This window comes from Watersipora subatra, chromosome 11, assembly GCF_963576615.1.
Source record: "Watersipora subatra chromosome 11, tzWatSuba1.1, whole genome shotgun sequence".
In the NCBI taxonomy this organism is placed as follows: Eukaryota; Metazoa; Bryozoa; class Gymnolaemata; order Cheilostomatida; family Watersiporidae; genus Watersipora; species Watersipora subatra.
This window is the reverse complement of record NC_088718.1, coordinates 38836549-38862448: the sequence shown is the minus strand read 5'-3', so window position 1 is coordinate 38862448 and position 25900 is coordinate 38836549. Positions and strand designations below refer to the sequence as shown.

The 25900-nt window shown below is 36.2% G+C and overlaps 1 protein-coding gene across 1 annotated transcript in view; it reads left to right on the top strand.

Moving 5' to 3' along the window:
• The first annotated feature begins 13985 nt into the window (after window positions 1-13985).
• LOC137408049 (fibrocystin-L-like) overlaps window positions 13986-25900 on the top strand; it is a 66428-nt gene continuing 54513 nt past the window's right edge. Inside the window, exons 1-7 of the mRNA XM_068094438.1 lie at window positions 13986-14081; window positions 17538-17730; window positions 20610-20748; window positions 21438-21549; window positions 22253-22404; window positions 23200-23247; window positions 24845-25032. Coding sequence (XP_067950539.1) covers window positions 13986-14081; window positions 17538-17730; window positions 20610-20748; window positions 21438-21549; window positions 22253-22404; window positions 23200-23247; window positions 24845-25032 — 928 coding nt within the window. The remainder of the gene's footprint in view (window positions 14082-17537; window positions 17731-20609; window positions 20749-21437; window positions 21550-22252; window positions 22405-23199; window positions 23248-24844; window positions 25033-25900) is intronic.

The window sequence follows — 25900 nt, the reverse complement described above, 5'->3', positions numbered from 1 at the left end:
CTTGAGAACAGCTGCTTTCAATGGTTACAGCGCTGACATACTATCAGTAGATCAGTGGTGTAAGTTACACAAGGACTATTGGTAGTGTTAGGAAGGGTATATAACTACAATTGCTTTTGTGCCAAATCTCATTAAAAGATGTATAAACAAACAGTAGTGGTGCTTTGGCTCTGGCGCTGGCTTGTTTAGTGCGCTGACTCGATCAGTAGATTGGTTGTGCGAGTTACACAAAGACTATTGGTGGTGTTAGTAATAGCTTCCAAACACAAATGCTCATGTGATACACCAGGGAAAATCCATAAAAGATGACTTGTTCACAGAAGTGTCTGACTATTAAAATTCCGTGAGAACTTTATAAATCTTTATGCTGTCACAGAGCTTGCAACATAACGTAATAATAATATTTCCTCTGCTGCTTGCTTACCTATGACATAACTAATTGCATGGGCTGTGAAGAAGTTTGGATGCCGGCAGCACAGACTTACTTTTGACAGCGATTGATTCAAACTCAAAATTCAAATTTGGTGAATTTCGGTCATTTCAGCTATATTAATTTTCTTTTATAAAAAAGCTCTGATTTTTTTTGCGCAATGAAATGCAAAATTACTCCTTTGCAACTGTAATTTCTCTGTCTTTCAGTTGCCGTTTAAGATTGTTATAATTATTATTTATAAGTCATGGACATTTTACTGCATTGCTTGGACCAATTTCATCCTATGACAATGCTGGTATGTGACACTTTATTTTCAACATAGTTGTGCAATATTCAAAACACATTAGTTTTTGTCTAATTAGAAAAAGCTCAAGGCAGCTATAGCTTGAAAGAATGCTTCCTTTTTATGCTACCTGATATAAAAATGGCTGCAAGTGTGACAGATTTGTATTTTGCTGTTCTCGCATGGTAGTTTTATAAAACATCCAAGCTTGCAAGCTAACCATATGTTTATGGAATATATGTCTTACGGGCAAACTTATCAAACATGTATGCAAAATAGCTATCATGTAAGGGTCACTGGGTGCGCCCATTGAGGTTGTCTCTAGAAGCGCAAATAGTCACACATGTATTGAGAAACATCTAGATACCAAAACTTATAATTTATTTAAAATCAGTCGTGAGATTTAGTTCTTGGAATTAGTTTTATAATGATAGCTTTTGTTCTCACATAAATTGTTGGTCTAACAACTGAGGGACACTATCGGCAGTGTTGATCAAATCGATATATTCTGGTCCTCCCGAGAGAAGGATACAATAAGGAAGAAATTGATTTTTGCCTTTCGTTTATGCGTTGAGTTTAAAGTTTGTGTTTAATTCATCAGCGTAGGCGGTGAGCTCTTTCAAAAGGTTTTTGCAGAAACCAAATCAGTTTTACAGGTTTTAACAACATTAAACTTTGACATTGTTTAACACCTTTATAATTCTAATCAAAATCTCGACGATCAAGCTCAAATATTGGGTTATCCTATCTTTTTGTTTAAAAGCAATTTTATGATTAAAAGTAAATAAGACAAAGTAAAATTCCAAGCTGCAAAAAAAACTCTAAACTAATAGCAATACGGGGAGTAAAACCTTTTCTAGAAAGCCGAGTTTATTTCTACACTGCAGATATGTTTTTGTCTCACTTGTCAGGTGTTCATGTTGGAAATCCTAGACACCTGATGAGCCTCACCACAAAAAATGTGTAGTTTAGAAATAAATTCGACTTTTCAGTTTTCAGACAAGCTTTTACTAATATACATATTTATATACATTGGTACTATAGTAATATAATAGTAATATTTATATATATAATATTAGTAAATATGGTAATTAGTAAATTAGTAAATATATATATCTATATATATGTATATATACATGTATACATATATATATATATATATATATATATATATATATATATATATATATATATATATATATATATATATATATATATATATATATATATATATATATATAAAAGACGTAAGAGATGACTAAAAATGAGTTTTCCTAGGGTATAAATATATATACTCCAGGACACTTATGTATTCGTGTCATCTAACTTTCGTATTTTCGCGGAGTCATTCATTTCCCGAAAATTTCATGAGCGAAACTAAACTATCCTAATGAATGAGCGAAAACGTGAAATTAAATAGCTTTGTCCATTGATATCCACAATAAAATCATCATATTGGAAATGCAGGTAACCTTTGTGTGTGGTTGGGCTCATTGGGCAATTTCTGCTAAACTCATTATAGCTAATATGCCGACTGAGCAGCGTGGCAAAGCAAATTGAGATAACAAGTTCTTTTGGAAAAGCAGGCCTGTATTCCCTGGTTGCAAATTGGAGCAGCTAATGTTAGGCGACTAGTTATGAGCATCTGGGGGTTTGGAGGGGCGGTATCAGCCCCCTCAACAGGTTTCTTTCATGCAGGGCCTCAACTGGGCATCTCACGTAAAGTTTTAAAAAATTTTATCGGAAAGTATAAACATTTTTTCTATTATTTGATATTTGTTTGTTTTAGGTAATGTGACTGCTATGACGTTTTCAGAATAAAATAGGCTAATCTTGACCGCAGTTGAAACGCTAAGAAGAAGACATCTTTTTTCTTTTGAGCGTTTCAACAAAGATCATTTTTGCCGATTTTCTTTTTAGTTCATCCGAAAGTTTTTATGCTTTCGTTGGGCCATTGCCAAACGGATGTTTGGTAAAACTTGACCTTTTGCAAACCTTTGTAAAAGTCATTAACAAAAATATTTTGCCAATCATGATAATAATGACGCCCAAGAACTATTAAAAGTTAATGTTTATCTCTCTGGCTTGGAATAAAGTGATATTCTACAGCAATAAAAACCGTTTCGGTAGCCGTTGGGCAAATAACTGTTCGAGTTAATGATGTTGAGGTCAAGTTATCTAAAGCAGTTTATCATTGCGTGGGAACGGACCAAACAAGTTCGTTCGAGTTAACCAAGTGTTCGTGATAAAATTTTACATTTTATTCGAAGGCGAGTTCTCCGAGTTTGACTATACTTAGCCGCCAAAAATTCCTAAAAAGTTGTCCGGCCAGCCGCCCCAGGGAATACGGGCCTGTGGAAAAGCCGAGACAAATGAGGAAGATAATGATATTAGTTTAGTCACTGAATTTGTAACTGATGAGGATGAAAGTCTGGTAGGGAAAGTCATAAAATTGAATAATAATTATTGTAGCAATGAATTTTATTACCAACCAAAAACAATAAAAACCTTGAGCCATGGCCGCCGCATGCTATAAATACTTGAGATATAATATTGGTGTCGCATCAGTCACGGCAGCAAGGGCAAGGACCTAGACATAATTGGTAGTCCAAGAAACAAATAGCAGCAAGCGATCAAGTTGCATTGTCGATCTCGACCATACATTTCTACCCGCGGTTCACAAATACAAACTAGTCCCAAATTTAAATTTTTTTTTACTAGTGAACTGGACTTGAGAAATCCAAATACGTTTGTTCTATTGCATTTATTTTCACATCACTATATTTTCGCACTCATCAGATCCGCGAAATTAAGTTGCAGCGAAATTTTACTCTGTGTGCTACTCACGAAACTAAATACTAGCGAAATATAAGTGTCCTAGGGTATATGTATATATATATATATATATATATATATATATAAATATATATTATGTATATATTATATATATGTATGTATATACATATACATTTGAGGTGTATGGTGTATACATAAATTATATATGTACTATATATATAATTTATGTTCGAGATTCGAGACGAACATATCTCAAATATATATATATATTATGCAAATAATATATATATATATTTTTTGTGCAAAGCTCATCAATTTTTTGATTTGAGCACTCTGGTGTCAGCACATTGACTTTCTTAAAGTCTGTGAGCCAACTTAGTTGTTTCGTGACAGGAAGTTAACTCTCATTTTGGTTTTCTCCCTCAACTCAACTTTACTCTCTCAACTCTCAACAACTTGGTTTTTGGACAACCTTCTAGAATGGGTTATGTTCGAGAACCGAGGTTTCACTGTACGCTATTAAAATATATACGCCGCTGAAAGTTATGAAATTTTAAATTTACAGTGGTTTGAAAACCTTTACAGTTGTCTTATTTATTTTTAAATTAGTTGTCCTGCGCAAAACTTTTTTTTCAAGATTCAAGGTATGAACTTTGAAAGCTAGAGTTGTTTGACAAAGTTTGAAAACCTTTGTTGTTTTTATTTGCTCCGTTAATTTATTTCAACTACACAAAACACTTCTCTCACGATATGTAGTTTGAAAGCTAGAATGGCAAATGTTGGTATATATTAAATACAAACCAATTTTCTGTCCAAAGAATTTTGTATTACCTGACCAACGCTGGGTAGCATAGCTAGTATGTATATATATAATGGAAAAGATATTAGGAAGAAAGTAAATTTTCATTAAAAGTGCTATAAATCTGTTTCATGCGATGCAAACTTTAGGCTTGGTCTGACTAAAATAAAAAGCTGTACTGAAAAATCTAATTACCTTTTAGGTTTTTAGGGTAGAGTTCTATTTTTATATGCTTTTGCACCTGCTTTTAGTTACTATATATATTGTACATTTATTGTATATGTATTTTACAGTATATATTTATATGTACAATAAATATATTTTATTTATGTATACAAAATATATAAATAAAATATATATTGTATATATAAATAAAATATATATTGTATATATAAATAACATATTCACAAATAAAAGTAAACATATACATATATACATACATATACATTTACATATATATATATATATATATATAATTTATATATATATACATATATATATAGTGTATGTAGTTTACACTGTAAAGTAAAGTGCTCAATAATCGAGTCAATTAGAGCTGTGTATGAAGTTTATTAAAAACTACAGGTTAAAATCATTACTACTATTAGTTTCATGCAATCGCGTTGCAGTCTTCAGGTAGAAGCATCTTCTACCTGAAGATTGCAACGCGATTGCATGAAACTAATAGTAGTAATGATTTTAACCTGTAGTTTTTAATAAACTTCATATACTTATACATATATATATATACATTTGTATAAGTTGTTTCCTCCCCCTGGTTAACCCGTATGGGTGGTAATTTCTGCTCTAACTCGGGTCTCCTACCAGTGACCTGTGAGTTTGAGCACTCGCCTCAAGATCTTAGCTGTTCCCAATAGCGAACTTTTCTGCAACTCACCTGAGTTGATTGCTGTCGGTATTTGAGCAAGCTACATTTTATACGCCGGTGTTATTGCGCCCAGTGCCCCAATGACTACTGGGATTACAGTTGTTCTTCATTCCAGCATTTTTCAATCTCTTCTCCAAGAGGGAGATATTTCTCTACCTTTTCTTTTCTTTGCCGGCAATATTGTAGTCATTGGGTACTGCTATATATATTATAGTATATATAGTATAGTATATATACATATATACGTGTGTTTGCACGTGCGTGTGTGCGTTCGTGCGTGTGTGTGAGCGCGTGTGTGTGTGCGCGTGTGTGTGTATACATAATTATATACACATATACACACACATATATATGTGTATATATGTCTGTATATATCAGTATATACAAACATACATATTATACTGAAGAGAAATATATATTCGTAGGCTTTTGGTTGAACATCGATGCGATATAACTTAGCCTTTAATTTGAAAAGGAATTGTGTGCTGGGAGTTCAAGGTTACTGATTGTAAGTTGACAAATGTTTATTGTCAAGTTTGCTATCAATAAGCTGATTAAAATTTAAAATTCTAAAGATAAATCAACCTCCCAGTTTTCAGAGCTATTGTACTGGTCAGTAAACCTGTCTGTCTGACTTTTCACTAAATAGTTTAGAAATAATGACACTGGACGGCACCAGGCAAGAGGTGATGAACCTGTGGAATCTTCAGTTAGATAGTAACTGTCCTAGATAGCGAACAATAGAAAACTACACAAGCATTGCTAATTATAATCATCCAGGCATTATTTGAATACTAGGTGAATACCCTGCGTTGCACGGTAATAAAAAAAGCTTATAGCGGCAGGTAATATAGTTGCCATTGGCTAAGTTAATTAATTATCCAATGGCAATATTTCGTCTTTGAATAAATGAGATCATAGGAAACACTGCTGTGATTTTTTGAAACCTGGTTTAGTTGATTTTTTGAAGTGTTTTAGTTGCATGGCAGTGCCAGCTCATTGCTTAACTGAGGGATGTAATGCATGAGAATAATAATAATAATGATAATAATAATAATAATAATGTCCAATGAACGGACAACATGTAAGACAGACAGAGGATCAAGCAGCAAAGGAGACATGGCAATGTATAGAGAGGGGATGTCTCAAACGAGAGACTGAAAGCCTGGTCATTGCTGCCCAGGATCAAGCATTAAGAACCAACTATAGGAAGGCCAAGATAGAAAAGTCAACAAACGATCCGAAATGCAGATTGTGCAAGCAGAAAGATGAAACAGTGTCCTACATAGTCAGCGAATGCAGTAAGGTCGCACAGACAGAATATAAAGGGCGGCATGACAAAGTGGCAAGTGCAGTGCATTGGAGCATATGTAAGAAACATGAGTTGCCCCACACAGCAAAATGGTACGACCACCGTGCAGAAGCTGTATTGGAGAACGAGAAAGTCAAGCTGCTATGGGACTTCAATGTGCAAACAGACAAGGTTATTGAAGCTAGAAGACCAGACCTTATACTAATAAATAAAGAAACCAAACTGTGCCAGGTCATAGACATAGCAATACCTGGAGACACAAGAGTAGTACAGAAGGAAGATGAGAAGATTGGTAAATACAAAGAGCTTGGGTTCGAGACAAACAGACTGTGGAAGGTGAAGACCGAAGTGATACCAACAGTAATTGGTGCACTTGGAACAATATCAATGAGGCATGTAGCATACTTGGCGGAGGTGGGAGTGAATATGTCTTTTGAGACTATACAGAAGACGGTCATCTTAGGAACAGCTCACATTTTGAGGAAAGTCCTCTCTTAGTGGAATTGAGGAAGATGTTGGATCCTTTGGCCTTTTGTTAAGACCCGGACTCAACATGGACTACAACCAGTCACCTACCACCACACGACTGTGAAGAAAAACTTTTACAATAATAATAAGAATAATAATAATAAGAATAATCCAATATTAGCAATACCTGGAGACACAAGGGTAGTACAGAAGGAAGATGAGAAGATTGGTAAATACAAAGAGCTTGGGTTCGAGACAAACAGACTGTGGAAGGTGAAGACCGAAGTGATTCCAATAGTAATTGGTGCACTCGGAACAATATCAATGAGGCGTTTAGCATACTTGGCGGAGGTGGGAGTGAACATGTCTTTTGAGACTATACAGAAGATGGCCATCTTAGGAACAGCTCACATTTTGAGGAAGGTCCTCTCTTAGTGGAATTGAGGAAGATGTTGGATCCTTTGGCCTTTTGTTAAGGCCCGGACTCAACATGGACTACAACCAGTCACCTACCCCCACATGACTGTGAAGAAAAACTTTAATAAGAATAATAATAATAATAAGAATAATAACAATAATAATAACAACAATAATAATAATCATGCATGGGAATAATAGTTTTCTGTTTGTGCAGACAATTTAACTTCATCGTGGTGAACTTCATCACGAGCATCAAGGTGCATGGTGTGTTTCTACCTCACTGCCTCAGCCGTTTGAAAATCGATTGTGGTTTTAAAAGTGACTCTCAGATGCTGGCAGTGATCAAGTCACACTCTAGGGGAACAACTATTGATTTCTATAGCTCTTAAAACAAGCTAGTACACTTATGTGTTAACAGGTTTATTTCTCTTGTTTACATTCTGTTTCTCTTACTTAGTGCTTTCGTGTGAAGCTTTTGTTGAACTGAAGTTTTCGTTGTTGATACTGGGCGTGATTAAGTTGTTGTTGTTGATACTGGGAGAGATTAAGTTGTCGTTGTTAATACTGGGCGTGATTAAGTTGTCGTTGTTGATACTGGGCGTGATTAAGTTGTCGTTGTTGATACTGGGCGTGATTAAGTTGTCGTTGTTGATACTGGGCGTGATTAAGTTGTCGTTGTTAATACTGGGCGTGATTAAGTTGTCGTTGTTAATACTGGGGGAGTTTAAGTTGTCGTTGTTGATACTGGGCGTGATTAAGTTGTCGTTGTTGATACTGGGCGTGATTAAGTTGTCGTTGTTAATACTGGGCGTGATTAAGTTGTCGTTGTTAATACTGGGGGAGTTTAAGTTGTCGTTGTTGATACTGGACGTGATTAAATTGTCGTTGTTGATACTGGGCGTGATTAAGTTGCCGTTGTTAATACTGGGCGAGATTAAGTTGTCGTTGTTGATACTGGGCGTGATTAAGTTGTCGTTGTTGATACTGGGGGAGATTAAGTTGTCGTTGTTGATACTGGGCGTGATTAAGTTGTCATTGTTGATACTGGGCGTGATTAAGTTGTCGTTGTTGATACTGGGCGTGATTAAGTTGTCGTTGTTGATACTGGGCGTGATTAAGTTGTCGTTGTTGATACTGGGCATGATTAAGTTGTCGTTGTTGATACTGGGCGTGATTAAGTTGTCGTTGTTGACACTGGGCGTGATTAAGTTGCCGTTGTTAATACTGGGCGAGATTAAGTTGTCGTTGTTGATACTGGGCGTGATTAAGTTGTCGTTGTTGATACTGGGCGTGATTAAGTTGTCGTTGTTAATACTGGGTGTGATTAAGTTGTCGTTGTTGATACTGGGTGTGATTAAGTTGTCGTTGTTGATACTGGGCGTGATTAAGTTGTCGTTGTTGATACTGGGCGTGATTAAGTTGTCGTTGTTGATACTGGGCGTGATTAAGTTGTCGTTGTTGATACTGGGCATGATTAAGTTGTCGTTGTTGATACTGGACGTGATTAAGTTGTCGTTGTTGATACTGGACGTGATTAAGTTGTCGTTGTTGATACTAGGCGTGATTAAGTTGTCGTTGTTGATACTGGACGTGATTAAGTTGTCGTTGTTGATACTGGGCGTGATTAAGTTGTCGTTGTTGATACTGGGGGTGATTAAGTTGTCGTTGTTGATACTGGGCGTGATTAAGTTGTCGTTGTTGATACTGGGCGTGATTAAGTTGTCGTTGTTGATACTGGGCGTGATTAAGTTGTCGTTGTTAATACTGGGGGAGATTAAGTTGTCGTTGTTGATACTGGACGTGATTAAGTTGTCGTTGTTGATACTGGGCGTGATTAAGTTGTCGTTGTTAATACTGGGCGTGATTAAGTTGTCGTTGTTGATACTGGGTGTGATTAAGTTGTCGTTGTTGATGCTGGACGTGATTAAGTTGTCGTTGTTGATGCTGGGCGTGATTAAGTTGTCGTTGTTGATACTGGGCGTGATTAAGTTGTCGTTGTTGATACTGGGCGTGATTAAGTTGTTGACACTGGGCGTGATTAAGTTGCCGTTGTTAATACTGGGCGAGATTAAGTTGTCGTTGTTGATACTGGGCGTGATTAAGTTGTCGTTGTTGATACTGGGCGTGATTAAGTTGTCGTTGTTAATACTGGGTGTGATTAAGTTGTCGTTGTTGATACTGGGTGTGATTAAGTTGTCGTTGTTGATACTGGGCGTGATTAAGTTGTCGTTGTTGATACTGGGCATGATTAAGTTGTCGTTGTTAATACTGGGGGAGATTAAGTTGTCGTTGTTGATACTGGACGTGATTAAGTTGTCGTTGTTGATACTGGGCGTGATTAAGTTGTTGTTGTTGATACTGGGTGTGATTAAGTTGTCGTTGTTAATACTGGGGAAGATTAAGTTGTCGTTGTTGATACTGGGCGTGATTAAGTTGTCGTTGCTGATGCTGGGGGAGATTAAGTTGTCATTGTTGATACTGGGCGTGATTAAATTGTCGTTGTTGATACTGGGCGTGATTAAGTTGTCGTTGTTAATACTGGGTGTGATTAAGTTGTTGTTGTTGATACTGGGCGTGATTAAGTTGTCGTTGTTAATACTGGGTGTGATTAAGTTGTCGTTGTTGATACTGGGTGTGATTAAGTTGTCGTTGTTAATACTGGGCGTGATTAAGTTGTCGTTGCTGATGCTGGGGGAGATTAAGTTGTCATTGTTGATACTGGGTGTGATTAAGTTGTCGTTGTTAATACTGGGCGTGATTAAGTTGTCGTTGTTGATACTGGGCGTGATTAAGTTGTCGCTGTTGATGTTGGGTGTGATTAAGTTGTCGTTGTTAATACTGGGCGTGATTAAGTTGTCGTTGCTGATGCTGGGGGAGATTAAGTTGTCATTGTTGATACTGGGCGTGATTAAATTGTCGTTGTTGATACTGGGCGTGATTAAGTTGTCGTTGTTAATACTGGGTGTGATTAAGTTGTCGTTGTTGATACTGGGCGTGATTAAGTTGTCGTTGTTAATACTGGGTGTGATTAAGTTGTCGTTGTTGATACTGGGCGTGATTAAGTTGTCGTTGTTGATACTGGACGTGATTAAGTTGTCGTTGTTGATACTGGGCGTGATTAAGTTGTCGTTGTTGATACTGGACGTGATTAAATTGTCGTTGTTGATACTGGGTGTGATTAAGTTGTTGTTGTTGATACTGGGCGTGATTAAGTTGTCGTTGTTAATACTGGGTGTGATTAAGTTGTCGTTGTTGATACTGGGTGTGATTAAGTTGTCGTTGTTAATACTGGGCGTGATTAAGTTGTCGTTGCTGATGCTGGGGGAGATTAAGTTGTCATTGTTGATACTGGGTGTGATTAAGTTGTCGTTGTTAATACTGGGCGTGATTAAGTTGTCGTTGTTGATACTGGGCGTGATTAAGTTGTCGCTGTTGATGTTGGGTGTGATTAAGTTGTCGTTGTTAATACTGGGCGTGATTAAGTTGTCGTTGCTGATGCTGGGGGAGATTAAGTTGTCATTGTTGATACTGGGCGTGATTAAATTGTCGTTGTTGATACTGGGCGTGATTAAGTTGTCGTTGTTAATACTGGGTGTGATTAAGTTGTCGTTGTTGATACTGGGCGTGATTAAGTTGTCGTTGTTAATACTGGGTGTGATTAAGTTGTCGTTGTTGATACTGGGCGTGATTAAGTTGTCGTTGTTGATACTGGACGTGATTAAGTTGTCGTTGTTGATACTGGGCGTGATTAAGTTGTCGTTGTTGATACTGGGCGGGATTAAGTTGTCGTTGTTGATACTGGGCGTGATTAAGTTGTCGTTGTTGATACTGGACGTGATTAAGTTGTCGTTGTTGATACTGGGCGTGATTAAGTTGTCGTTGTTGATGCTGGGCATGATTAAGTTGTCGTTGTTGATACTGGGCGCGATTAAGTTTTCGTTGGTAATACTGGGCGTGATTAAATTGTCGTTGTTGATACTGGGCGTGATCAAGTTGTCGTTGTTGATACTGGGTGTGATTAAGTTGTCGTTGTTGATACTGGGCGTGATTAAATTGTCGTTGTTGATACTGGGCGTGATTAAGTTGTCGCTGTTGATGTTGGGTGTGATTAAGTTGTCGTTGTTAATACTGGGCGTGATTAAGTTGTCGTTGCTGATACTGGGCGTGATTAAGTTGTGTTGTTGATACTGGGTGTGATCAAGTTGTCGTTGTTGATACTGGGCGTGATTAAGTTGTCGTTGTTGATACTGGGTGTGATTAAGTTGTCGTTGTTGATACTGGGCGTGATTAAGTTGTCGTTGTTGATACTGGGCATGATTAAGTTGTCGTTGTTAATACTGGGCGTGATTAAGTTGTCGTTGCTGATACTTGGCGTGATTAAGTTGTCGTTGTTAATACTGGGCGTGATTAAGTTGTCGTTGCTGATACTGGGCGTGATTAAGTTGTGTTGTTGATACTGGGCGTGATTAAATTGTCGTTGTTGATACTGGGCGTGATTAAGTTGTCGCTGTTGATGTTGGGTGTGATTAAGTTGTCGTTGTTAATACTGGGCGTGATTAAGTTGTCGTTGCTGATACTGGGCGTGATTAAGTTGTGTTGTTGATACTGGGTGTGATTAAGTTGTCGTTGTTGATACTGGGCGTGATTAAGTTGTCGTTGTTGATACTGGGCGTGATTAAGTTGTCGTTGCTGATACTGGGCGTGATTAAGTTGTGTTGTTGATACTGGGTGTGATTAAGTTGTCGTTGTTGATACTGGGCGTGATTAAGTTGTCGTTGTTGATACTGGGCATGATTAAGTTGTCGTTGTTGATACTGGGCGTGATTAAGTTGTCGTTGTTGATACTGGGTGTGATTAAGTTGTCGTTGTTGATACTGGGCGTGATTAAGTTGTCGTTGTTGATACTGGGTGTGATTAAGTTGTCGTTGCTGATACTGGGCGTGATTAAGTTGTGTTGTTGATACTGGGTGTGATTAAGTTGTCGTTGTTGATACTGGGCGTGATTAAGTTGTCGCTGTTGATGTTGGGTGTGATTAAGTTGTCGTTGTTAATACTGGGCGTGATTAAGTTGTCGTTTTTAATACCGGGCGTGATTAAGTTGTCGTTGTTGATACTGGGCGTGATTAAGTTGTCGTTGTTGATACTGGGGGAGATTAAGTTGTCGTTGTTGATACTGGGGGAGATTAAGTTGTCATTGTTGATACTGGGCATGATTAAGTTGTCGTTGTTGATACTGGGCGTTATTAAGTTGTCGTTGCTGATACTGGGGGAGATTAAGTTGTTGTTGTTGATACTGGGCGTGATTAAGTTGCCGTTGTTGATACTGGGTGTGATTAAGTTGTCGTTGTTGATACTGGGCGTGATTAAGTTGTCGTTGTTGATACTGGGCATGATTAAGTTGTCGTTGTTGATACTGGGCGTTATTAAGTTGTCGTTGTTGATACTGGGCGTGATTAAGTTGTCATTGTTGATACTGGGCATGATCAAGTTGTCGTTGATAATACTGGGCGTGATTAAGTTGTCATTGTTGATACTGGGGGAGATTAAGTTGTCGTTGTTGATACTGGGGGAGATTAAGTTGTCATTGTTGATACTGGGCATGATTAAGTTGTCGTTGTTCATACTGGGCGTTATTAAGTTGTCGTTGCTGATACTGGGCGTGATTAAGTTGTCGTTGTTGATACTGGGCGTGATTAAGTTGCCGTTGTTGATACTGGGTGTGATTAAGTTGTCGTTGTTGATACTGGGCGTGATTAAGTTGTCGTTGTTGATACTGGACGTGATTAAGTTGTCGTTGTTGATACTGGGCGTGATTAAGTTGTCGTTGTTGATACTGGGCGTGATTAAGTTGCCGTTGTTGATACTGGGTGTGATTAAGTTGTCGTTGTTGATACTGGACGTGATTAAGTTGTCGTTGTTGATACTGGGGGAGATTAAATTGTCGTTGTTGATACTGGGCGTGATTAAGTTGTTGTTGTTGATACTGGGCGTGATTAAGTTGCCGTTGTTGATACTGGGTGTGATTAAGTTGTCGTTGTTGATACTGGGCGTGATTAAGTTGTCGTTGTTGATACTGGGCGTGATTAAGTTGTCGTTGTTGATACTGGGTGTGATTAAGTTGTCGTTGTTAATACTGGGTGTGATTAAGTTGTCGTTGTTGATACTGGGTGTGATTAAGTTGTCGTTGTTGATACCGGGCGTGATTAAGTTGTCGTTGTTGATACTGGACGTGATTAAGTTGTCGTTGTTGATACTGGGCGTTATTAAGTTGTCGTTGTTGATACTGGGCGTGATTAAGTTGTCGTTGTTGATACTGGGCATGATCATGTTTTGTATATTTCATTCTTGGCACATTCTTGCAGTCAGATCTCCTCAAACATCAAAAACTGTCAGACATGATAGAAAATGGCAAAACTTTCTGATAAAATCTGTTGTAAGTTTATTTTCAAAAAATGAGGAATAAAACTATTAATATTTCTTACTCCTAATTGAATTACAGGAAGTCTTTGTTTATTGCAGTTGTGATGCTTAGCCAGTAGATTATGGTATTACTGGTAAAATGGTGAACTCAATAACGTTTAGTAGATGAATCTGGTTTTTCTTTTAGGATGTAGGTCTACTTGGAAGGGTACCGAGTATGCCGGAACCATTTCTGAGACAATAAATAGAAGAACCTGTCAGGTACGAGAAATCTCGGGCATGTATTCAGTAAATTGAACCAAATTTGACTAGTTAACACTTAACTTTTGCTACATTTGATTGGTCAATACTTAACTTGTACTACATTTGATTGGTTAAAACTTAACTTGCACCAAATTTGATTAGTGAATACTTAACTTTCACCACATTTGATTGGTTAACACTTAAATTGCCCCAAATTTGATTAGTTAGCACTTAACTTTCACCACATTTGATTGGTTAAAACGTAATTTTCACCACAATTGATTGGTTAACAATTAACTTTCACCACGTTTTATTTGTCAACACTTAAATTGTACCACATTTGATTGGTTAAAACTTAACTTGCACCAAAATTGATTAGTTAAACCATAACTGTCACATACAACTTTTATCTTATTTACTAGGTAAATCAGACAAGCTGATTTCAGTTTTGTACTCAAAATATAGATTGGTTCACTAAATTTCAGAGTAATGAAGGCTTTTTTACAGCATTTTAATATCGGTCTCGAAAAAAACACGATCTGCACAACAAGCTCTGCCCATAAATATGTGATGTAGCCTAGCTTTATAGGAGCGAAAGTGAGGGACATTTAATGTGATTTAGAAGGATAGAGATGGGTGTCTTAAAACCCATTATTACCTAAATTCAGCTTTCAAAATAATATCACTCTGTTCTGAAAAGTAGATAAGCTATTTAACATTGCATATTAAAAAATTGAGCTCAAAAAAGCGCGATGACAACACTAACTTATGATAAAATTGCTCTTTTTCTTCGGCGTTCAGCCTATTAAACATCATGTAACAAGCTACGAGGAATTTTAAATAGTTTATCCACCTTTCATAAAAGACTGAGATTATTTTGAAAGCTGAATTTAGATAATAATGGGTTTTAAGACGCCCATCTCTATCCTTCTAAATCGCATTAAACGTCCCTCACTTCCGCTCCTATAAAGCTAGGCTACATCACATATTTATGGGCAGAGCTTGTTGTGCAGATCGTGTTGTTTTCAAGACGAATATTGAAACACTTTAAAAAAGCTTTTATGACTTTGAAGGTTAGTGGACCAATCATTATTTTGAGTACAAAATTGGAATCAGCGTGTCTGATTTACGTAGCAAATACGATAAAAGTTATACGTGACAGTTATGGTTTAACGGCTAACTTGCACCACAATTGATTACTTTATCAAGGTTATGTGAAATTACATCAGTAATGAGGTACAAGCTCTTCGGTGCTAGAATGACTTTCACAATGCACAATTTTTTAATTTGCTCAACCTTCCGGATTAATCTTTAGATTGCCCAGGTATTGGCCATTAGGATTTATGTTATTCTGAAATTAAGCCAATTATGATTAGAATAATCTGTATGCCTTGGAGAGGCTGGGCAGAATTTTGTGTGATGACAATGCCTTCTTCGGTTCAGTTGTCAGGAAAATCAAACTACTGCTATCTGGTTTGACCCCGGATAAATAAGCTTCTAATTAGGTAGAATCATGTAGATGTTGGTTATAGCTATTTTAGTTTTTGAACTAAACTCATTTCTAAAACTAAACAAAAAAAATTACTTTTTATAGATTTCTTCACACCATTACTCAAAGTTGTTTGCTTTTGTCACACTAGGATTTGCAAATCATTAACAGTATCATCCAGGTCTTTGTCAGTCTGTATCTGTTTAAACAACCCATGGTTGGGAGTTGTCAGTCCTCATAACATTAGGTGCTCTTTGGCAAGATGACTGCTCGGTAGATCCAGTATTTATGTTTTGAAACTGATCCCCTTCTTAATGCTCTTATGTACATTAAATTTGCCGGCAAATATTTCTCCGTTTCTTTTAGTTTTAGTATTAATGAAAGTTTCTATCTGCCATTTACATAGTCTAGATTACACTTAGTTGAGAATAGCTGAAGCATGTTCATCTATATATCCTGACTGTTATTTGATGTGGTTTCAAATCTTACCTAAACAAAAGACAAACTAAACATTTGTTTAGTTTGTCTTTGTAGATGTTTCATTGGCTAGTTGAACTATAGTTTGTTTTATTGGCTGCTGTTAAGTCAGAATCTTATCTTACGGACTACTCTTTGGTTATAGCCAACTCCTATTGGCTGCTGTTTGGTTATAGCTAATATCTATTGGCTATTGGTTTGTAGTAGCCAAATCCTATTAGCCACTGTCTAAAGCATACCTCTTTTATTGGCTGCTGTTAAAATACAGTCTGTTTTGTTGACCGCCACTAGGTCCTAACCTTATTTTACTGTCTGCTGTTAGGTCATAACCAAATCCTATAGGCTGATGTTTGGGCAGAGTCAGCTCCTATTTGCTACCATTTAACATATAGTTTTCTTACTGGCTACTGTTCTGAATGTGATTTTCTTATTGGCTACTGTTCTGAATACAGTTTTCATATTTATTACTGTTTAAAATACAGTTTTCATATTTATTACCGTTTAAAATACAGTTTTCATATTTATTACTGTTTAAAATGTCTTTTTTTGTTAGCTACCATTTAAATTTTAGTTTTAATTTTTGCTGTCATTTGAAACGTAGTTTGTTATTGACTGCTTTTAGACAACATTTGAGTATATTTACCATTTTCTGTCACTTGTGGTAAATGACAGTATACTGTTACATGCTTTTTGGCCCATGAAAAATTGTTGAATTACTTATTTGCATAGTTCTGTAACCTCTGAACAGCTAACGAAGACCTTTAGACCTATTGTATTGCCTAATGGCAATTAAGTCTCATTTCACTCATTATACTGATGAATTATGCTTTCTAGTCATTGGCTAATGATAAATTATTAATCTCATCCTATTGGCTAACGTTGGCTAATAGTCTCACTCATTAAGATGATGATGTGTAAGACTATATCTATAAGGCTAGTTAAAAATTGCGTTCTCGTATCATTGACTCATGACAAAATAAGTCGAATGTAATTGGCTTCTTATGGATTTTACTTTCGGGTCAATAGTTCGGGATGCAAGATAGTCTAACCAAGCTAGCCCAAAAGAAGGTTCCATTCATTGGCTAATTACGAATTGCTGCCTCTTCCCATTGGCTTGCAGCAAAATTATCAAATTTAATCAGTTATTGATGCAGTGGCTTGTGGCTACTCTCAGGCCAAAGGACAATAATAAATTATAGCCTCACCAGGTTGACTGATGACTGGGCATAGCTCCATCAATTGGTTAATCATGAATTGTGTTCTAATTTCATTGGCTCACCACAGAATTAATCAAATTCAATTGGTTACTGGTAGAATATGTGGCCATTTTATTGGCTAGTGACAGATGATAGCCTAACCCCTGCTGGCTGATGATGGACAATAACTCAATCTATTGATTTGTTATAAATTATTGTCTCATCTTACAGGTTCGCAGCAAAGAATTTCATAAATTATTTATACTCAATAATTCTTCTGATGCATGTTCAGCGCTTTAACAACCATTGTAGAGATGGGACACGAACAGCGCTCCCCATACAATTACCCTCTTCTCAGATGGCAAGTTTCCGGAAAATTCTACATTAGCAGCGGAGAACTATTGCAGGAATCCAGATTCGTTTAGCGGTGGCCCGTGGTGTTACACAACAGACCCTAAAGTTCGGTGGGAGCACTGCAAAATAGACCACTGCTGTAAGCGCCTTTGCTAGACACTAAAAGCTGATTTTCAATCCTTTGAGAATCAAGCAGTTAGTCAGCGTTTTTAACCAATATTTGATCGTTCTTCTAAAGGATTGATTTTGGTCCAGTAGAAAGTGTTGATTGCTGTTAGTTGATTTATGTCCTTTCACAAAACTAATCTTTTTTAATTCAATTTAAGACGTCTTATTTTGAGTGTTGATGAACGTGTGAGTAATAAATGTAGCAGTCTCACCTACAGTGTGTCAAGGTCAACAGTATGTCAAGGTCAGTAACAACACTAGATGACTCATACTCTTATCGCCTTGTGCTGTTAAGTGTACTTTTTCATGCAAATTTGTAGACTCTTAAGGGTTGACTTTTTATTTTTTTTTATTTTATATTTTTTGAATTTATAGGCGTTTTTGATAGGACTGATATTTTAAATTGTATTGATCTAATTATGTCGGAGTAATTTCTGTGGATATCTGTGGGCTCAATGTTGGTCGATGGCTACACTTTTTTGATCTTATACTATATCAACCTTTGTGGCTGATTAAATATGTACTCATCGGATTTGTGAGTGCCCACTGTAAAAATGTGTTTAATTTTTCAACCTTAGCTCGAATGAGTGCATATAATGCTCTAATAAACATGATGAGCCTGCTGTCACCTGTAAAAGTCCAAAAAAAGCTGCAAAAAATATTCACACTGTTTGGCAGGACTTATGGGTCACATGATCAGATTATGACTAGACGATTAGACCAAGCTGAAACAAAACTGTAAAATTCAAAATGTAAAATTTGATTCGGGCTTTTTGGTAAAACCTCTAAGTGTTTGTCATAAACTAGTGCTAGGAGAAGTTTTATATTGAGCCTTTTATTGGCCTTTCAATTTACGTGAAAACATCACGTCTCAAAGCAATAACCAAATCGTTTGACTAAGTCGGACAAATTGATTCCAATCTATGGCGGTTTCATGATGGCGGCGATTAACTGTTTGTTTTTAAACTTTTAAAAGCTTGTAATCAGATTTTCACATATTTTGTACCTACAACACAGCAGAGTAAGAAATGGGCGTCTTTTGATAGCAAATAACTGTAATGTAAATTTTGTTGCAAGTCAACCTTTGAACAAATCTGTCATTGGTTGTTTTATATGTTATCACTTCTTCTATTGACTGTATAGCTTGTCCACTAGTCCTACGACTAAACACCAGCGAAGCGATTGTTTGGGAGCTTTATGACAAATGCATATGCGCACACAACTCCAAAAAATTATCCGTCAGTGTCCGTTACCAAACCCTTGTACCAAGATCTCATCAAACTATTTAACCAATCTTTGTATAGAGTCGTATAAGTATAATAATGATACAAAACACATATAAACCTATTTAAATATGTTACCAAGTCTTAGAAAAGTTGACCCAATATTCTAAAACTAACCCATCTGATCGAATTATACATCAACAGCCAGATTAATTTGGCCTAAAATCGCAATAATAACTTGACAAGCTTTTTTAATCAAAATTAGGACCGGCCAACGAAACGCCGATAAGGCCGTGCAACAGAGAGTAGAACCATTAAGTCGTGTGCATTTCATGAAAAAACGTGCACATTTCACCAGTCTATGGCATTGTACAATTGCCGAAGATTTCTGTAATTAACGTAGAAGTACTAAAAAGTAATCATTTCTTTTTTGCCGATTCTACCGAACTCTGACATTTTGGACACTTATAATGAGTACTTTGGTATTCGAACTGATGTCCAAAGCAGTGAAAGTAAAGGAAATGAGGATGATATTTTTCTAACGATTCTTATAAGATTGTTACAATATTTAATTGTAAGAATAATTATTCAATTTTATACAATTATTATAAGATTTAGTTATAAGAATAATCATTCGAATTTACAAGATCGAAGTATATTGATATCGGGCTTTGCCCAATATCGCTGTACTGCCAAGTCGTTTGAATATCTGCAAAATTAAGTAATAGGCCTACATTTTCTTATAGATATACATCTATTTTTCAGACAACCAGCTAAAATCTGTTTAAATTTTTAAATTCAGCATAATATTTTATGTATAAATACAGAAATCTAGAAAAATATCACAACTTCTTGATATTGGTTGCTATGACCAATGATATACAGCCCTCCCAGCCTGTTTATATTACACAGCAGCTTGCCATTATACTTCTAATATTGTATTTCTCCTATTACAGGGGAGAGATATAAACATATAATCTTTTCCTTTCATTATTGCTGTGTGTTGTACATAATAACAGTCAGTACATTACAGCTACCATTGCAAGTACCATTGCAGTTATCCTATTGCACTGCAGTGCCATTTAACTGCTAATATTGCATTTCTCAACCGGCACTACAGTTTCTTTTTCCATTATCACTTTGGTCGTGGGCTGTATGACAGGGGATTTTTTAGTTATATATATTTTATATATAACTAGTAGACAATATAGTTATAAATATTACACTATATTTATTTTTATAATTTGGAAACTGTATGCTATTAAGATGAAAGGATGAGCCAAACTCTACTAGATGAAAAACCAATCACAATATGTCTTTGATTAATGTGTGAGGTGTTATACTAGCTGTTTGTTTTTTTAGTCGGTTGGGTGTTTTCTGTGGAACCAAGATATGTCGGTTTAGGTGGGGAGGTCAGGGTCACTCTCCATGGTGTAGGTAAGTCCAACTTTTCAATGTTATCCTACCTTGGATTAAAGTACGATGAACCGTACAGGTTTCAAACAGATTTTTAATAGTAGCCTTAGGTCCTTTAGATTAACACTAGAACTGACAAACTGAGCAAATGCAACTAGGCTATTCTTTGCTGGCCACTTTCCATCTCATACGGGCAATTTGACCTTTTGTTACATATTTATAGGCTTTGCTGACAATCAGTTCAATTTTGATGGAGATTCTCATGTTGGTAACAGGGTCTGGTTTGTGAATGATCTGACATCTGTAGAGTGTGCGGTCTTCCCAGACGGCTTAACTGAGGAAATGATCCAGTGCTACACTCCGTAAGCTTCTACAAAATATAGAAAGCGCATTTGAAGTTATCTCTCCACTGTCATATAGAGATGTAAAGAATATTGTAAACATGGCTTTGTCTGTTTAACTGTTTACATGAGATATCTATATGCTTAGGTCAATGTAGCCTGTGGTTTAGCACATTGCACATTACACTTGATATCTGTTAGGGCTTAGGAGTCATATCAGTCAATCATAGTCCAGACAATAAGAGTTATCCTCTTTATTGATTGAAGTTCCTGATTATATCTGTTTCATAGATTTATTAACTAAGTGTTGTTCTTTGGAATGACTAGGCTTGGTCATTAATACATGGTTTATAAAATATTTATGATAACTGTTAATTTAAAGAATAAAAAAATAAATTTTCTGAATGTAAAGTTTCACCTAACAAACATCTGACAAATTTGTATACATGAACTACACTAATATTAGCAAACTTGACGATCATTAGTTACTGACAACCTGAAGTTTTGCCTTTTTAATTTTAAAAGATTTTCATTTGTGATGAGCCAGATATTGATAGTTTGTACAAATTTATATATAGTTTTCTGTGCTGAAGTACTCTCAGCTTTCAATGGTTTTTTAAAGGATATAGCGCATATATGACACAGTATGACCCTGGATATTTGCTGAACATTCCTATTGTGAACAGAGATAATTAGATCTGTTCTTGCAGAAAGGGGATGTACGATGCGCAGTGGAGAGTTCGACTCTCTGTAAATGGTGTTGAGACACCAGATGCAGGCATTTGCAATGGAAATCCCAACTCATGGGGATGTTCTATTCGGGTATGCTGCTTCAATATTAGCCTGTTTTATATTTTACCTTTTCCTAGAATCTGGATGTTTGTTACAGCATATAATTGTTGCAAAGATTGGTAAACCAGAAATCAATCACCTCGAAGATAGAGTACAATGTCTGTTTAGTTTACTGCAAACAGAGGCTGTGTGTGCCTGTAATAGCAATTTTGTGCAAATAATAGCTTTGTTATTTTACCCGGACATCTCTGAGTCCAATGGCAAGAGAATATCAACCACTGGAGACAAGCCCAGTTGTAGAGAGCGATCTAATGTTGGATATCATTTCTGTCACCACCAGTGGCCTTTTTTGGTTGAATCCCAACCTGCAGTTCTCAGGTTTTCAGGGATTGGCCTTGATGAGTCTCTGTGATTCCATCAACCAACCACATTGTTTCGCTATACCAACTCGACCAATAAGAGCTCTTTTCTTACTCAAACATTGCTAGAATATTTATAATATAAATCTTAATCCTATTAATGTAATTCTCATAGCATCAGACCTGTCAGTAGAACAAATGGTCGGTACTACATCTCAAAAGCTGGAACACTGATAAAATTCATTCACTCATGTATCAACTTGTCAAAAGTAGAAGCATTGCAGAAAAGGTCAAGGTTATGATATGAGTGCCTTCTGCAAATGTATTTGTATAGATGTAACAGCATGATGTATGTAAACCTTATGGCATTGCAGCCAGCCGATTGGGGGTCTCCATACATCGACTACGTAGAGCCCCGAACTGGCCTGGCTGATGAAATCATAACTATCCATGGGCGGTTCTTTACTGACCTCTATGGGCCTGAGGTGGCTACGGCTACTAACGGCAATACAGAGAAAATACTCAGGTTAGTGTTATATGTACTAGTAACTACCATATGTAGTAGTTGGTATCATTTGTAGAAATTCAAAACTTATCAATATACAGATCTGGTAGCGATTTGGTTTGTTATCTAAGTTGTAGAAGCGGAACATATTCGAATAAAGAGGCCGATGATGCATTTATTTCTGTTGATGTTTGTGTTTAGCTATTTTCATAAGATACTGAAATGAAATAACAAGGAGTACATCTAGCAGTATATACACCATAACTATTATGGTTACTTATTATCGTTATTATCATGTGAAGATGGAAAGTAGACGATTTTTTAGTTTTATTTCATTCAGACATTTTAACCAGTGCGTTGAGTGCTTGTTCATTTTAGCATGCACGCTTTGTTCGTCAATAGAATTGTTCCGCTTGGAGTTCCTTAGCCAATCACAATGAATAGTTAGTTATAAAACCTAATACGATATGCGTATGATATCCCCTGACAATGCGGTGTTATGGGGTATCTAAGCAAACCATCAACAAAGCCATAGTTAGGCTGTTCGGGTGACGTGAGAATGCTTATATAACTAACGGTTGGTCTTTATTCAGAACTCAGCCACTGCTTCTGAAAAGGCCTTTTGGAAGTTTCCTAATTCAGTTCACGGAGCACGTGTTCTGATCAAAGCTTGGAACATGAGAAAAAGAGAAATGAAATGTCTACAGTTATTTACAACTTGTTTACATTTCACCTTGCTTGTCCGTTTACAAGCGGCGGTGAAATTTAAAGATGGTTAAAAGTAAGAGTAATCTTGTCTTGACATTGTGTTTGCAGAGTCTATGTGAATGGCAAGCCGTGTGCCCTCAAGGATGGAGATGATTCGTATGTTTTAAGCATTCCTCAATCTTTACTAGAATCTTTTCAAGTTTTAAATATTCCTCAATTTTTACGCAGCCACGCTTAGATGCTAGAAAAAAACTACGTTCAGCAGGATTTGAACTTGGAACTTTCAGCTTGGTAGTCCAACACTCTATCACCTGCGCCGAGCACCCACCTGCTATATGTTGCCACTATTTAGAAATAATTGGGCAGTTACTTTTTACACCTGCTGATCTCTCACAGCGCATAGACTAGACTGTTAAGTACTCATTTTTGTTAAAGACAAACTTACAAGAAATTTTAGCACATTTTATCAGAAAGTATCAGTATTTTTCTATAATTTGCAACTGTTTTTAATGTTTGAAGTGATCTGATTACCAGGATGTTTCAAGATTAAAATCGTCAAACCTTCATTGCGGTTAAAACACTCAGAAGAAAATTTCATGCAAACTGTTGTCATTAGTTACTATAGTTGGTATCAGCTATTGCGTTCAAGTTGCAGCGTTAGACGTCTCTATTCTGTTTGTCTATTTGCAACTGTAGACTTCATGTTTTCCCTTTCGCTTGATTTTGAGTTTTTTTAATTGCGATAAAGTTTTATCGATTTTAATCTTGAATTATCTTGGCAATAAAATCACCTCAAGCATCAAAAACAATCTCAAATGTTAAAAAAACATCTATACTTTCTGATAGATTAACAAACAATTTTTGTAAGTTCAACAAGTTGTGCTGAGATTGATTTTTAGCTATTTTAGCTTCTTAAAACCCTTCATCAATAGTTTACACATAAATTTGCAGCTTGAACATCTAAACCATAATTGCTTTTATGTTTCATCTCATTTCTTGTTTTTATGGTGATAAAAATAGGAGTTGCCTACTCATGCAGCAAAAATGCTTCAAAAATAGGCTGGTAAAATTAATTATAATAGACTGATTTTGAGAAGAAGACAGTTACACGGTTCAATTTTATTATAGCTATAAAAAGGGACAGTTAATGTGTCAATTTTAAAATGTTTGTTGTCCTGTAATTGATTATTTATTCAAAAGTATCGAAACTCAAAACCTTTCATGGAACATTCGTAAAACAGCTAAATGATGTGTGCTTGCACATGGCTACTGAACTTTTTGCATAATGACACATAAATTATTTGCCAATGTGTACTACACTCATTTAACTTCAGATGAGCAAAGCACTGATATGGCAACCAATTTTGAGATATCACACACAAATACTCATGACATGAAGATATCACACACAAAGACTGGTGACATCATACATTGTAGTTAGCTTAAATATCTAGAAAATTCAGATTTACCAAATATTGACAAATAATTCGATTTTATGTTCTGTTTGCGCATAAACACGTGTTATGTTATTTGAGAGGCAAAAATATTTCTACTAGCTCATATTAAGCAGATGCTCATCCAATCAATATTTATATACAGTATCTCCATTTAGTTTGAACACTTTAGAATGTCTTTTTACAACATTATTTATTATTTAATAATATTTTGAATGTTGCCAATAACTTTAACACGTGTATATTTCAGTTGTCTCCCCTGCTGTTTCCCTCGCTGTTTGAATGCTATAATATTTCAGCTATGGATCGAAGCTAAATGGCCCAAATTCAAACATGGGTTATATCAAATGCAAAGCTGACCTTGGAGCAGCCTTCAGTGGTAATGTATCAGTCATTATCGACGCTCCATACGGGAGGACATATGTAAAGGCTGCGGCATACCATCTCTCCGGGACTGGCAAGGTGCACATGTACCAAAGCTATGCAGGTTTGTACAATTTTTAGCCACCAACCTGTCGACTCTTGTCATCTTGGTCCAACAAACACCTGCCAGCAGGGCTGCATGAGAAGCTTGTATATCTATTTTAATACAGTGTCATCAAATCTTGAAAACTTGCCTTGCTTATTTTTCTGACAAATGAAGCAAGCTGAAGATCATACTGGCTAGTTTTTCGCCATCTGCCAAATCACACACATTTTCATCATGATGGAAATATAGTCTTAGATAATGGGAATATAGTTTTAGCGACAACCTGCCAATAGCGAAGACACATACGCCAGCAATTCTGTTACGAAACCTTTGTGTAGCGACGGGATTGAGATAAGGCTTTTTCTCCCTGATTTGTTGGCTTCTTGTTGTCCTCTGAAGACTGAAAATGTCTTTGTGTATTAACTTTAGCTATTTATCAAGTCTATGAATATCAGAGTGAAATGTCTAGTAGGAAATTGTTTAGCATTATCTATTAAGTTGATGGTAGTTTGTGAAAGCCAGTCACACTCATTTTTAAAAAAACAAATCAAAAAAGAGTTTTTGAGTTTATTTTTATTAAATTCAGAAACAATAAACTAAATTCTGAATTAAAAAACTAGTTTAACAATTCAAAAACTAGTTCATTGATTCTGAATTAATTTTTTCACAATTAATTTGTTCAAGGGTGTTAATTTAATCCATAGAGTTATCTCCCCCTAGAGTGATAACTACACGAGCGTTTCCGGTGCCAACAAGGAGCGTTTAGGCCACGCCCCTTTTTTGTGTTAATTTAATCCAAGAGTGTTTCACAATTCGTTTATTGGTAGTCTTAATAAAAGATGAATTTCATGAAACGAAATTCATCGGCTTTTATTAAGAATATTCA